Source organism: Schistocerca piceifrons, chromosome 4 (genome assembly GCF_021461385.2).
Source record: "Schistocerca piceifrons isolate TAMUIC-IGC-003096 chromosome 4, iqSchPice1.1, whole genome shotgun sequence".
NCBI classification, from domain to species: Eukaryota; Metazoa; Arthropoda; class Insecta; order Orthoptera; family Acrididae; genus Schistocerca; species Schistocerca piceifrons.
The window spans coordinates 569,620,635-569,634,884 of NC_060141.1; the positions used below are offsets into that span (position 1 = coordinate 569,620,635).

At 40.3% G+C, this 14,250-nt stretch overlaps 1 protein-coding gene across 2 annotated transcripts in view; it reads right to left on the reverse strand.

Annotated features, from left to right (window-relative positions):
* LOC124795015 (N-acetylneuraminate lyase-like) overlaps positions 1–12,163 on the reverse strand; it is a 74,382-nt gene extending 62,219 nt beyond the window's left edge. Inside the window, exon 1 of one of the 2 annotated variants that reach the window (XM_047258777.1) lies at positions 12,110–12,163. In XM_047258777.1, the coding sequence (XP_047114733.1) occupies positions 12,110–12,148 (39 nt within the window). In that variant the 5' untranslated portion in view covers positions 12,149–12,163. Of the gene's footprint in view, positions 1–11,865; positions 12,008–12,109 lie in introns of those variants that run through there. The other variant, XM_047258778.1, reaches the window with a different exon arrangement.
* Between the last annotated feature and the right edge of the window lie 2,087 nt (positions 12,164–14,250).

A 14,250-nucleotide genomic window follows, 5' to 3' on the forward strand; every position in this document is an offset into this window, starting at 1 on the left:
AACGTGGATGCAATCTGGTGGAAGCAGCTTTATGTTATGGGAGACATTCACCTGCGCTTCTACTGGATTTGTGGCAGTAATAAAAGGTACCATGACAGATGTGGTCCGCTGAACATCATTGCAGACCACCTGCTTGACGTCTTACCTAAAGGCGGTGACATCTTCCAGCTGGATAACTCCCCATGTCACAACGTTAGAAACGTGTTACACTGGTTTGAGACGCATGACAGTGAACTCAAGCTGATATATTGGCCGCAACATTCTCTGGCCTGAACTCGACGGAACACATCTGAGTTGCTACCACTTGCAGTTCTGCATCCACACACCACTGATCCGTAATGAACAGGAAATGTGAAACCTGTGCGTACACATCTGGTGCCACATACTTCCGAAAACCTGCCAAGTACTTGTCGAATCTATGCCACGCAGAATGGCTTGAATGTTGCCTTCCAAAGGTGGACCAAGGAGCCATTAAGCAGGGGGCCGCAATGTTTTTGCTCATCGGTGTATATCAGTTCCAAAACTCTGACCGAAGTTTCGGATAATGAAGTAGCATGAATACTAAGAGTGTAGAAAATGGAAAGAATCTCTAGAAAATTACAAGCTGTATTTAACACAGGATACTTTTCAGTTTCTTCCCATGTGGATGGGTTTTTGGCCTGATCAGTGGGAGAGAACGTTCAAGCCTGGAAAGGTGCCAATTCACGGGCTGATCATACCTGTTGTCACTAACAAACTTGATAATACTCGTGGGTCCACAGATAGTACTGGTAAACTACAGGAAGTTGAGTAAGGTAAGACAGAAAGGGAAACTTACGGAAAGACTGAATTCCAAGATGCAGGCGGAAGCGACTCAAAGAAAGAGTACTAACACCTCCACAATTACACGACTGAATAGCCACAATCTGTAGATTTGTCTTCACAATCGTAAGGCCCAGTCAAACACTGATAATGGGGCGTGTACACTTTTACATCTAAATCAATACTCCGCAAGCCACCATACTACGTGTATCGGAGGGTACCCTGTACCATTACGAGTGATTTCCTTTCCCGTTCCACTCGCAAATAGATCGAGGGAGAAATGACCGTCTGTATGCCACTGTATGAGCCCTAATTTCTCTTATCTTACCTTCCTGGCCTTTAAGTGAAGTGTGTGTTGGCAGCAGAAGAATCGTCCTGCAGTCAGCTTCAAATGCCGGTCTTCTAAATTTTCTCAGTGGGGTTCCTTGAAAAGAACGTCGTCTTCCCTCCAAAGATTCCCATTTGAGTTCCCGAAGCATCTCCGTAATACTTGCATGTTGATCGAACCTACTGGTAAAAGATCTATGTAGCCTCTGAATTGCTTCACTGTCTTTCTTTAATCCGTCCGATTGGGGATCCCATACACTTGATAAATAGTCAAGAATGGGTCGCACTATTGTTCTGTACACAGTCTTCTTTTTAGATAAACCACACTTTTTTAAAATCATTCTAGTAAACTGAAGCTGACCATTCGTCCTCCCTACTACAAACGTTACATTGTTCTATTTATTATTGCTTTGCAATGTTACACCTAGATATTTAATCGCCATGACTGTGCCAAACAGCGCACTACTGATGCTGAATCAAACATTATGGGATTGTTCATTCTACTCATTTGCATTTATCCTCCGTTGCTGGCGCGGATGACACTCGTCATCCACATGACTTCCCCGCTCCATTTTGTTCGCCAGGGCTGTATTGAGTTCGCGCCATTTTCAGTATCTTTCTGTTAACTCTTCGGCCGTTAGCTCCAATCATTGTTGTCTCTCAGTTACGAAAGACACGTTGTTTATGAAACATTATTATAGTCTGGAGGACACTTGTCATCCGCGCGAGCTCTGCTGCCACAATCTGAAACTAAGTAATTCTGTATTACTTTATTGCTTTCCTATATTCAATCGATCTTTCGTGTGCGTAAATTTAGACGTACTGAAACTGATTGCAATTACCTTCCATGTTACCTAGTATTCTCTTTATTTTTACATTGTGGAAGAAATCTCAAAGGCAAAAAACCTCGGACAGAGTTTAGTAGAGATCCTAATGTATGGTTGGAATGGTTCAATGAGCTGATGATGAAGATGCTCACAGTGATAGCGCTGACTCTGAGACTAAGGATTCTGTTCATGAAACCCGTCATGATTCAGGAACAGAACAAGAAGAGTCAGAAAATGATGAATATGAATCACAGGAAGAAGTAACTCAAGAGGATGCATTTTTTACGGAAAGATGGAATAACTAAACGGGGGAAAAATAAATATCCTACCAGTGTTAGAAGCAGATCTTGTAATTTTATTACCGATTTGCCTGGACCAAAAAATCAAGCTCTTATAAAAAAGGCGAAATAGAAATTCTGAATTTGTTCTTGGATGAAAACATAATAAGCATTAACGCAACATGCACTAATATGTACATCAATTAAGTTCGTGGTAACTTCTCTAGGGAAAGGGACGCTAAAGAAACAGATGCGATAGATATCAAAGCTTTCATTGGTTTGTTATATCTATGTGGATCTTTGAGATGAGAAGTTCTGGTAACAGTATATCGAAATTGTGTGATAACACAAAGGGAAACGGATTTGAATCATGTTATTTATGCATAAGTGAAAACCGATTCAGGTTTCTGTTGAGATGTCTGAGGTTTGATAATATCCGTGATAGAGGTGTTCGCAGAGAGATTGACTAGTTGGCTGCTATCAGAGCTCTCAGAGAGGTACTTGAACTATTCACGAAGAATTGCCAAAAATATTTTTCACCTAGTGAATATCTTACTGTTGACGAACAGCTTTTGGCCTTCAGAGGGAACTGCCCGTTCAGGCAATATGTTCCTAGCAAACCAGCAAAGTATGGGTTAAAAGTGCTTGCTTTGGTTGACGTAAAACCATCTTACACTTTGAATTTAGAACCGTACGTCGGTAAGCAACAAGAGGGACCATGTAATGCCAGTAATTCAGCTGAAGACATTGTTTTTCGAATGGTCAAACTGTTTCAAACGTTAGAATATATTATACTGTGTACAAATATTAAATGCATTATATTTAGAGTTAATAAAAAAATCATAAAATCAGTCATAAAGACCGTTCAAAGTGTACAAATAGACCGCTTGCTTTGTGGATGACACCAATTATCCGCGCGAGTGACGACGTCACGAAATTTCGCGTGAGTAACGGAGGATTAGCTTGCATTTTTCTGCGTTTTCAGCTAGCTGCCATTCATCAAACCAACTGGAAGTTTTGTCTAAATCATCCTGTATCCTCCTACAGTCACTCAGCGACGACTTCTTCCCGTACACCCCAGCATCATCAGAAAACGGCCGCCGATTGCTGCCCGCCCTGTCTATCACATCATTAATGTGTCTAGAGACTCTTAATGATACCTTTGTCTCTGATGAACACTCGCCGTCGAGGACAACATATTGTGTTCCATTACTTAAAAAGTCTTCAAGGCACTCACACGTCTGGGAACTATTCCGAATGCTCCTAGCTTCGGTAACAGTCGTCGCTGCGGCACCATGTAAATGCTTCCCAGAAATATGGGATCTGCCTGTTTCCATCCACAGTTCGCAGTATATCATGTGAAAAAGGGAAAGCTGAGCTGCGCACGAGCAATGCTTTCTAAAACCGTGTTCATTCGTGAACATTAGCTTCTCGGTCTCAAGAAAATTTATTACATTCTAACTTAGAATATGTTCAAAGACTGTGCAGCAAACCAACGTTACGTATACCGGTTTGTAATTTTGCGGGTCCGTTCTTTTACCCTTCCTATGTACAGGAGTCACTTTGACTTCATACTGTGTAAATTATGACGTTGTCAGGGTTGTGAGAGATTGTTGTTATTATGGTTGTTTGAAAGTCATACTAAAGGTATTTAATAATCACTGATGTGTACAAATTATTATTATTATTATTATATTAAAATTTTTATAAATGTTCTTGTTACTAATGAAAATATTACTACATCAAACCGTTTTTTTGTTATTATTTAGAAAACAATAGCCATCTGCGGCACGTTAAAAGCGGAAGCGAGTGACAGATGACGGAAAATTATATTTCGGGCTTGGGGGAGAGGAAGGAAATAACACAATGGGAAAGCCCCTCTCCACCCAGAACCAAACCCTGGAACCATGCCACGGGTTCAGGTCCTCAACTCTCCAGATATCTTGTAGACCCCACGTCACAATGAGTCGGCAACGTTATCACCTCCTTCACAACGCATGCAGTGTGTAAACTGCTTCTTGATCGCTAAAACAGGAGGAGAGCAGAGCACACGGCACAATGACTCCTAGGATGAGAGCATAGCATACGAATATCTATGGAGTGAGCTTAGGGTACTAAATCGAAACGAAACAGTCATGTCATCTTGTTAAGAAATAATTGTTTACATTTTCCGCTAAGACCAGAACTTAATATTACACATAATTATATGTCCTGTTTTCATACTTCCATTTATTGATAACGGCAATGGTGCTGAATTGTTGCAGCTACAGATGCAAATGGAAATTCGTCTAGGAGGAAAAATTACTTTTCGTAGGTAAGTAGCACAGAAGTCTAATAATAGTCATCATACAAGTAAGGAGCCCTTTACATGTTGATTAATGTCGGGAGATTCTGTAATGAAGGCATTAAATCATACGGCTAACTTATGTCACTCTATGGACTTTGGTGCCCACATATTTATGAGGCAAGTGGTGGATAAATTTTGTAGTGCGGGATTGTACAGACAATCAATATGTTTGAATGTACAGTCAGTCTCACAAGAAAGTGTACACCGTTATCTGTATGAAATAAAAGACCCTATTATATGTTTGCATGAAAATACATGTTATTACTAATTGCACAATTACCTAATAGTTAATCCAGTCACCGCCATTATCGATTACAGCTTAGCACCTTAGCCCTGTCCGCCCCGATATCTGAGTGGTCAGCGTGACAGATTGCCGTCCTACGGGCCCGAGTTCAATTCCCGGCTGGGTAGGGGATTTTCTCCGCTCAGGGATTGGGGTTTTCTGTCTTCATCATCGTTTCACCCTCATCCGGCGAACAGGTCGCCCATGTGGCGTCGAATGAATACCTGCGCCAAGACGGCCAGAGCTGCCCCGCAAGGGACCTCCCGGTCAATGACGCCAAACGTTCATCTCCATTACCTTAGCCCTCTCTCCGGTAAATCATCCATGTTTCCAACCTCTAAATATGGATTGACCCGCTTCGCAACGAATGTCTTTGACTTTCTAAGAATTTTAGCAGCAGCTCCATATGAAAGCTTTGGTCCCTTTGGATGATTTACGACGAACATTGGCTCGTGACGCTTCAGTTATTTTGCACTCATTTTAAACTGCAACTGACAAAACAAAGCATTCAACTCTCACACTGTATAAAAGCGCATTGATAACAGATTCGAGATGCTGCCAGAGATGTCGCGGCGGACGTTACATTTAAAATTATGGCGTACACTTATTTGTGGAACTGTCCATATAGACTTATTAGAGCATTAGTCACCTGTAACTCAGATTTATATATGATCATCTGAGTCATTTCATCCGTATTACACAGTTTTACAAACCACTGTACTTATTTTATAGTAATCACAAAGGTCCTATGACTTGATGAATGATTATGTGTGATTAATGTAATTACTCGAAGGATGTACAAAGACTGAAAAGATTGTATCAGAAAATAAAAACAGAAGACTTTCATCCTTGAAAATATTGCAGATTGTGGTAACTCGCCAATCTGACGTGTGTCATAGCTCCAAGTTCGAAGTTTTCTGGCCACTTTCACTTTGGTGTCTAACTCAGCCATTTCGCAATGCCACCACAGCAGAATTCATTAAAAGAGACACAGAACAACAGTTAAACGTAATGCGAAACCAAAAAATGGTTGTGGCTATCCTTTCTTTCCGTATTAAAAAAAAAGCTACACATTACCTTGATGCAAAAAAGGAGAAATACCCTCACTCCACCATCATTTCAATTCTCAAAAGTTCATTTTTGCTACGTAAGTCAGTAGAATTCCAATTTTTTTGCTTATTATCACTGTTCGTCATACATGATAGACATACACATTAAAGACGTATAGTAACTATTATGTGCTCATGAAGGTTTTATATACTGAAGTCTGATTTCCTGCCATTGTAGCATGACAAATTGTAGTTAAAACGATGCATTTTGGAGAGGTCCTTCATGCGGTGCAAAACTGAAACTGCATTTTCGTGATATGCAGGCATAAATACAGAAAATAGCAAATATGACAATACCTTCGGAAACCTTGATATCAAGTTGGGGGCTGTGTATTTTATTTCTGATGCTAATTGTCGAGGAGGGAAGGAAAGTGGCGTCACAAAGTTAGAACGACTTTAACTTTCGTGGCGTGGGAAAGTGACGTCATAGTGTGTTACCACAGGAATCTGGGTTTTTACACACACAATTTTGGTGGCGCCACTCTAGTGGCTACCAAGTGGCGTCACTTTTGTTGCATGTAGGAACTCAGCTTTAAGCCATCCTCACACAGGACATATTGCTCATCACAATGCATGCCAAATGTGGTGTCAATCGTAGATGCTGCATTCTCTGAAATGAACTGCTACATCTCATACAACATGGTTCTCATCATATTTGCAGCCACTGCACTCTCTAGAGGCAGTTCCCGACAGCATCCCATGCGCAAGATTCTGGACTCGTCGATGGGATGAATAGCTAATTGCTGGTAGAGGAAAACTTTGTACTTCGAAATAATGTCTCTGTTATATTTTCTTTGCACCTAGTAGTTTTCAGACGCCATCTTTGTTTAAAAAGTGTGACAATTTATGTGTGATGTATTGCGATAGAGAAAGGAGTCTGCGACCACTAGAGGTATTCTATTTCAGTTGTTTTATTTTCACAGTTACATTCACATTTAGTTTTTAGTCAAAACCTCCCCAAAAACCATCTCTGATATAGTATTTTGTTTTTCCACTAGACACTGTCACAGGTTACCCCAAAGTCGTAACACAACACACACACGTCACATTAACACATACAAATCCACTTGACAGTGAAGGTTTAAACCTTTGAAACATATAGTGTATATAAATAAACAGAGACTGGTAACAGTAATCTTGTTTCTTTATTCAGCACTACATAATGTTGTGAAGTGATCTGAGATTCATAGTAGTAGAACTTATTCGATAACTCGATTAAATCTCCATCTCATTTTCGGTTTTAAACTTAATATACAATGAGGTGATAAAAAGGTATGGAATACTTCCTAATATAATGTCAGACCTCCTTTTGACTGGCGTAGTGCAGCAACTTGACATTGCAAGGTCTCAACGAGTCGTTCGAAGTCTGAACAGAAATACTGAACCATGCTGCCTCTGCACTGCCCATAATTGCGAAAGCATTGCTGGTGCATGATTTTGTTCATGAACTGACCTCTTGATTACATCTCAGATATGTGTTGGGTAACCTGGATGAGCAAACCATTTGCTCGAACTGTACAGAATGCTCTTCAAACCACTGGCGATTTATCTGCTAATAAACATGCAAGCAGTCGCTTTTTTTATGATTCACTGAACTGTAAATATGTTTTCGAGCCACTGCAGGCAAATCATCAGACGAAGTGTATCTAGATGCTAGTAGCATCAGCACTGCATCTAGCTACACTTGGTCCACAACATAATGTTCTTGTAACACCGCCATTTGATGATGATCCTGTAGGGGCTCGAAAACATGTTCATGGTTGGATAAATCGTAAAAAAGAGACTGGTTGCATGTTTATTACCAGATAAAACGCCAATTTAAATCACAGTTGCTGTTCGTCATACACAACGGATACATGGAAATTCTTCAAACCAATCGTGAACAATGTTGCCCCAGTGACATGGCACGTTGTCATCCATAAAAATTCCATCGTCATTTGGGAACATGAAGTCCATGGATGGGTGGACATGGTCTCCAGGTAGCCAAACATAGCCATTTCCAGCCAGTTATCGTTTCAGCTGGACCATAGGATGCAGTCCATTCACAGCCCATACTATCATGGAGCCACCACCAACTTGCACAGTGTCTTTCTGAAAACTTGGGTCCATGGCTTTGTGGTGTCTGCACCACACTGGAACCCTACCATCAGCTCTTACCACCTTAAATCGGGACTCATCTGACATGCCACAGTTTCCCACTAGTCTAGGGTCCAATCGATATGGTCACGAGACCAGGAGAGGGCTGCAGGTGATGTCATGCTACTAGCAAAGGCACTCACATTGGTCGTCTGCTGCTCCCGGCGGTTAAGCCGAATTTCGCCGCACTGTCCTAACGGATACATTCATCATACGACCCACATCGATTTCTGCAGTTATTTACGCAGTGTTGCTTGTCTGTTAGCACTGACAATGCTACGCAAAGGCCACTGCTATTGGTCGTTAAGTGAAGTCCATCAGTCAGTGCGTTGGTAATATTGCGAGAGGTAATATTTGAAATTTGGTATTCTTGGCACTCTCTTGACATCGCGGATCTCGAAATATTGAATTCCCTAACGATTTTCGAAATGGTATGCCCCTTTGTCTAGCTCCAACTGTCATTCCACGTTCAAAGTCTGGTAGTTTCTGTGTTACAGCCATAATGGTCAGAAATCTTTTCATGTAAATCACCAGAGTACAAAATGCTTCGCCAATGCACTGGCCTTTTATACCCTGAGTACACGATAGTACCGCCATATGTATATGTGCATATCGCTATCCCATACCTTTCCTCACCAGAGTGCAGTTAAAGAATCGCATCTAATGTCACTTTACAGACGTTAATATCCCTATTCTCATTGTTGTATTGGCCACCAGCTCTCCAAAGTTACGTACTTAATCATACAGATTTCAAGATCGAAATTTGTTTCGTAATTTCATTTTAATGGAAGAGGAGATTTTTTCAGTGCTGCTCAGCATCACTAAGAAAGATATTTACCGGCATAAGAAAGAAATTTACCGGCAAGATACAAACATAAGGCAGTCCATAAAACAAAGAGATATGTATATTTATTTCACTGTAAGTTTCATTGTATCAAAATCTTCGGCCGGTCGTTGTGACCGCGCGGCTCTAGGCGCTTCAGTCTGGAACCGCGTGACCGCTACGGTCGCAGGTTCGAATCCTGCCTCGGGCATGGATGTGTGTAACGTCCTTAGGTTAGTTAGGTTTAAATAGTTCTAAGTTCTAGGGGACTGATGACCACAGATGTTGAGTCCTATAGTGCTCAGAGCCATTTGAACCATTTTGAACCACCAAAAACTTCCAGTGTATAACTTTTGTTTACTTCCTGATATAGAATAGAAGTAACGTTAAAATTTCGGGCCACTGGAGAAACATTCCAATCGTTGGAACAAGAATTGCAGCAAATACATTATTTATAATAAATAACATAGCTTACTGCATATAATACTTCTGTTAAATTAATAAGAAAAAACCGAAACGTGTAAAAAAGGTAAAAATACTGGAATGAGCTTGACACGAACTACTACCTTTCTCTATACAGCTCACGTAACTACCCTGTGGCTTCGACATGACAGTCCGCGTCTCAGTACATGGTACGTACTATGTAATGGATGCATCTGGAACTGTCATATTTGATATTTAATTACAACAAATTGTACCAAAAGGACGAGCTTCTAATAGATCATCACTGTCCCATAGCACGGAAGTGGTATATTTTATAGCACACAAGTTATAACACTAAAATCATCAAATAGGGGAAGCCTTTAACTACTGGTATATAGTCACCTATCATTTTGTTATAACAGATCCTACCTAAAACGACGCGATTTTGAGAAATCCTCCATTTTTCTGATGCTTTGAAATAGCTAATATTCATAACACGTACACTATACTGAAGAAAAACACAAAATATGGAAGTTAATTGCAAACGATATGGCGGCAACTAAATTCTGCTTCTAACGTAAAGCCAACGTTGTGTCTCATTGGCCATGTTCTTCTCCACGAGGCAAAAATCTGACATGCCAGATTCTTCATTGCGCGCTTTGCAGTGTAGTCGAACGCGGAAATCCACGCTGTCGCGTCACCAGCTCCTTGTCCAATTGCGTTTTCACGCCCCGTGAGAGGACAGCTTAGACTGTATTTCGAGTGGCACCGACAACTGTCGGCAGACTCAGTTGCCAGAGGCCGCAAGATAACATCGGCCGACAGCTTGGTCTCAAGGCATCTGACCTCCTCCATCAGTTTTTGGAGGGATCAAGGAGGTCAGCTTAGAATCTGGTCTACTAAGTAGTTTAGAATCTATGTTAACCTCCTTGGGCCGGATGGATGACACGACGCCTCTGTGCTAGGAGACCACCGGTGCATTGCAGCTATTAAAAAGACGGCGAATGCATGTGAATGAGCTATATCTATCTCGAAAAGAACTTACTAGAATAAATTAGAACAAATTAGAATAAACAGACAAGTTTTACGAATATGTGAGATGAAGACAGATACGCTCTATTACATACCAGAAATGATTTGTGGTGATATTGAAGAGCAAGATTACAAACACTCCGCAACACGGACATGTCAATTAGTGCATATAAGGCAAACATACATTTTTAGAATAAGATACTCTAAAAATCTAAATCAATGAAAAGCGGAAACACACACCACGTTCGCAAACCACCCCATATAACACAATCACCATCTTACTGGCATAAAAAGATCAATAAGCAGGAATAATAGTTTGTAGACAGTTAATACCCACCTACCAGGACCCAAAAAGGATCCACTATAGACAGTACCTAACTTTAAGCACAAGATACGTCACCATATTCACTTGAACAAATTACTGTCGAGATTCTGTTATAATTTACGTGTAAAATTTCCAATACAGATTTTTGCCTACTTTGCTGCGATTTCAGTTCACAGATTCGGTGGTGTATCCCAATTACGGTATTTCTCACACCTAGGATGCCACAGACTACTCCTTTCTTGGACTAAGCGCATCTGTTTCTCTCAGTCTATATTTCTTGTATGAGGAAATCTGCTGATGCCACCGAAGAAACTGATATTGACATCACCGATTGTCATCCGAAGTATCTCCGTTCGGGCAATGAGACTGGCTGGGTTGTGGCGGCCGATGTCGGTCGTCGGTGAAATCCGCCAATGCCGGTGCCCATGTGACCAGAACTTAACAGCTGACACGACGGGACGTACCGTTTTCCATGTATTCCACGGTGTTTTGCACAAAATGGATGCAGATACAACCAAAACAGTTTGTTAATTAAGCGAAAAGCATCGTTCCAATGGCCTTTGCGTTAAGCAGACACCTAGTTACATTGACAACAATGACTTATTCTTACTTGCTAGCAGTAGCCCCTAAATTTTATAAGTTTAGAATTGCGCAGGCGCCAGTTCGAACCTTAAAAAGCACTGATTATCTTTTACGAACAGCGTTCCTCCGAATTAATATAATGCATACCAAGCAGCATATACAAAATTGTAATTAAACACGTAAGCTTTATTAATGAACTGTGGCTGATTTTCGGATTTTGGAACTCATTGAACCTTATGAACGATAGATGCAAGTACATTCAGATATGTTTCTGATGTGATCAGTTCACATCGACGATTGTAGAAAAACTGTTCGGAAAAATTCATATATTTTAGCAACTATTTCATTAGTACTTGTTCTAATTCTTCAAAAACTACCCAATTCCCCCTTCCTTTACAGAAATATTTAACAATGACCGTGTAGCACATAGTGTAGTTTCTCGCTCGTACTGCATGTTTCATTTTCTGCCTCTGATCGTCTAAAACTGTATTAAGTGCCGTACGTGAAGCGTCGTGCAAAAAGCATGTATAAATAATTTACTCATAATCAGCAGAGTAAATTTCCGTTCTTACCATCCTTGCCGTCCTTACGAGACCCCTTTCCGTAATGAATTGGTACAGCCTTTAAGAGGACTGTGTTTTATATACATGCATTTAACGCACTGATAGTACTGAAGGTCACAGTGGAGTGTAAACAACTTCTTCCCAACTGATAAATGCCGATGTTGTACCTACCTACGGAAAAGACTAGCAATAAAATAATTGTATTTGAACAATACTCAGCCTAGTTGTTATTCGAAAATGACAAGTTACACACTGCTATAGAACGGCACGCGGCGAACTTGTGTAAAAACATCGTCGTACACGCACAACATCCAGTCAGAGATTTTGTTTGAGTGCGCATGGTGCTCGTTCTTATGCTTGTGGTGTGTCTGGTGACGAAATAGTTTTACTTTCCACCCGGACTTTTAACTCCATCGAAGTACTGTATAATATAATCCCTGAAGTCTTCTGTCTCTAGCTTGCAGAGATTCTACACAAAAAACTACTATTTCATCAAATATGAGACTGAAATAAAGCCGTAGGAAAATTACAGTATTTAAAATGAACACAAATCGGTAGAGTATGAATAATTCGCATTTGAATTGTTCTACGGACGGTACTATATAGCAGCCTTTGATACGAGCGGAAATCAATGTTAAAGTAATTTAGACTGATGGTAAAGCTCTGCGTTTGCGTGCTATAGTGCGCCTGAACTTTGTCGGTATTTATTACCAGTTCCTCGTCATTCAGCAGCCATGGCTGAGCAGACACCGCCACTTTAAAACATATATCTTTTTAAGTACTAGATTACAATATACATTACAATAATAAGACAATCATGTTGCAAAGTAACAGAGTTGCTGCTGTTTTCATTGGCACTGAGTTGCAGCTCAGGTAGACACCGTTCTATCACCAAAAAAGTATTCTTCTGTACTGTACCAGTGTTGGTCTTTTGGTATAAACAATAATTGAATCCTAAATTGTTCAACTGGTTATGACTGAATATCCTTAGGTAGAACATTAAATAATTTTTAGGCCACCTTTCAGAAACTGCCCTGTGTCTTAATTAATTGATAACTTGGCCTGTCTTTATAGTGAGTGATGTATTGATGAACTTCATTTCTCTTTCTGTAGGTCTTATGATCTGTAAGCCCAGAAGCTTAACAGCTGCTGTGTCACCCAGTGCTTCAGTCTCACTTAGACTCCATATCATCCTCTTTGTTTTGTCATCATCAATTTCCATCTAGTTCTTGGCCTCACTGAATGGGACGTCTGCTTGTCGAACAGCTTGAAGTATATTCTCCCCTTTTGAGAACGAAGTTGTGTCGTCTGCAAACTGCCAGGTGTGCCCATTGGAGCCTATGTCATTAACGAAAATTAAGAACAACAAGGCCCCTATTATGTAACCCTATGGCACATGATGTTTCTCTCTTCATTTCAACTGATTCTGCTACTTGTACTGATACAGCGAGTCATCTGTTATTTAGGTGGGATTTGAGAGTATGTAGAACAGCTGCACCAGTACCATATGATTTTAGCTTGCTGAGCAGGGCCATATGTGGGATACAATCAAATGCCATACAAAGGTCATGGAGTACCAGTGCTAAGAACTCAATTTCAGCAAAACCCTGACTTTTTTTGTAAGCGTCAAGTACTGTTGTTGTAGTCAACTTACACTTCCGAAAGCCATGCTGTGTTTCGTAAGGTTATTTCCTTCAAAACAACTTAATAGCTGCTCTCTCATTATGGACTCTGTCACCTTTAGTACATGACATGGATGAAATTCAATGCTTGTTTGTGACTCCATAGTTAAAGAATAACACTGCTGTGGGTGAGTAGTCAGTACACCATCATACACAGTATCTGTTCATGTTTTGTAATTGTATTAGTAATGATGTGTTGGAATTTTAAATAAAATCATGATTATTATACCCAGAAAGGGCAGCCTTTTACTATTATTGCCACATATGTTGTAGCATATGAATTGAATAATTGATCTGACTCTTTGCAACGTCAATACATTTCACATAGTTTTCAGCACTTTAATGTGCTGATTGCATTATCGTACGCAAGGTGACCATAAAAAGGCTCAACATTAACATACTTATTATCAAACATAGTGCATATGAGCATGAGTTGTTGAGCACTCGTAGTTTTCACATATAAACAGTTTTGATGTTTTTACTGCTCTCAGTGTGTGTATTATTTTAAAGTAGCAGTACCTATTATTTTTATTGAGGCAATTGTAAATATTGTTAGATAGAGGGATGGTACCTGTGTACCCAAACCAACTAGCGAGTTTAAAAATTTTGGAGAGAACTAACCTCCAGTGACAGATTTGCTCAATGTTCTTATAAGTAAAGTGATTCAAACTCAACATAACAGTGTGCTAATGTCCCCATTGCTATCTGCCTC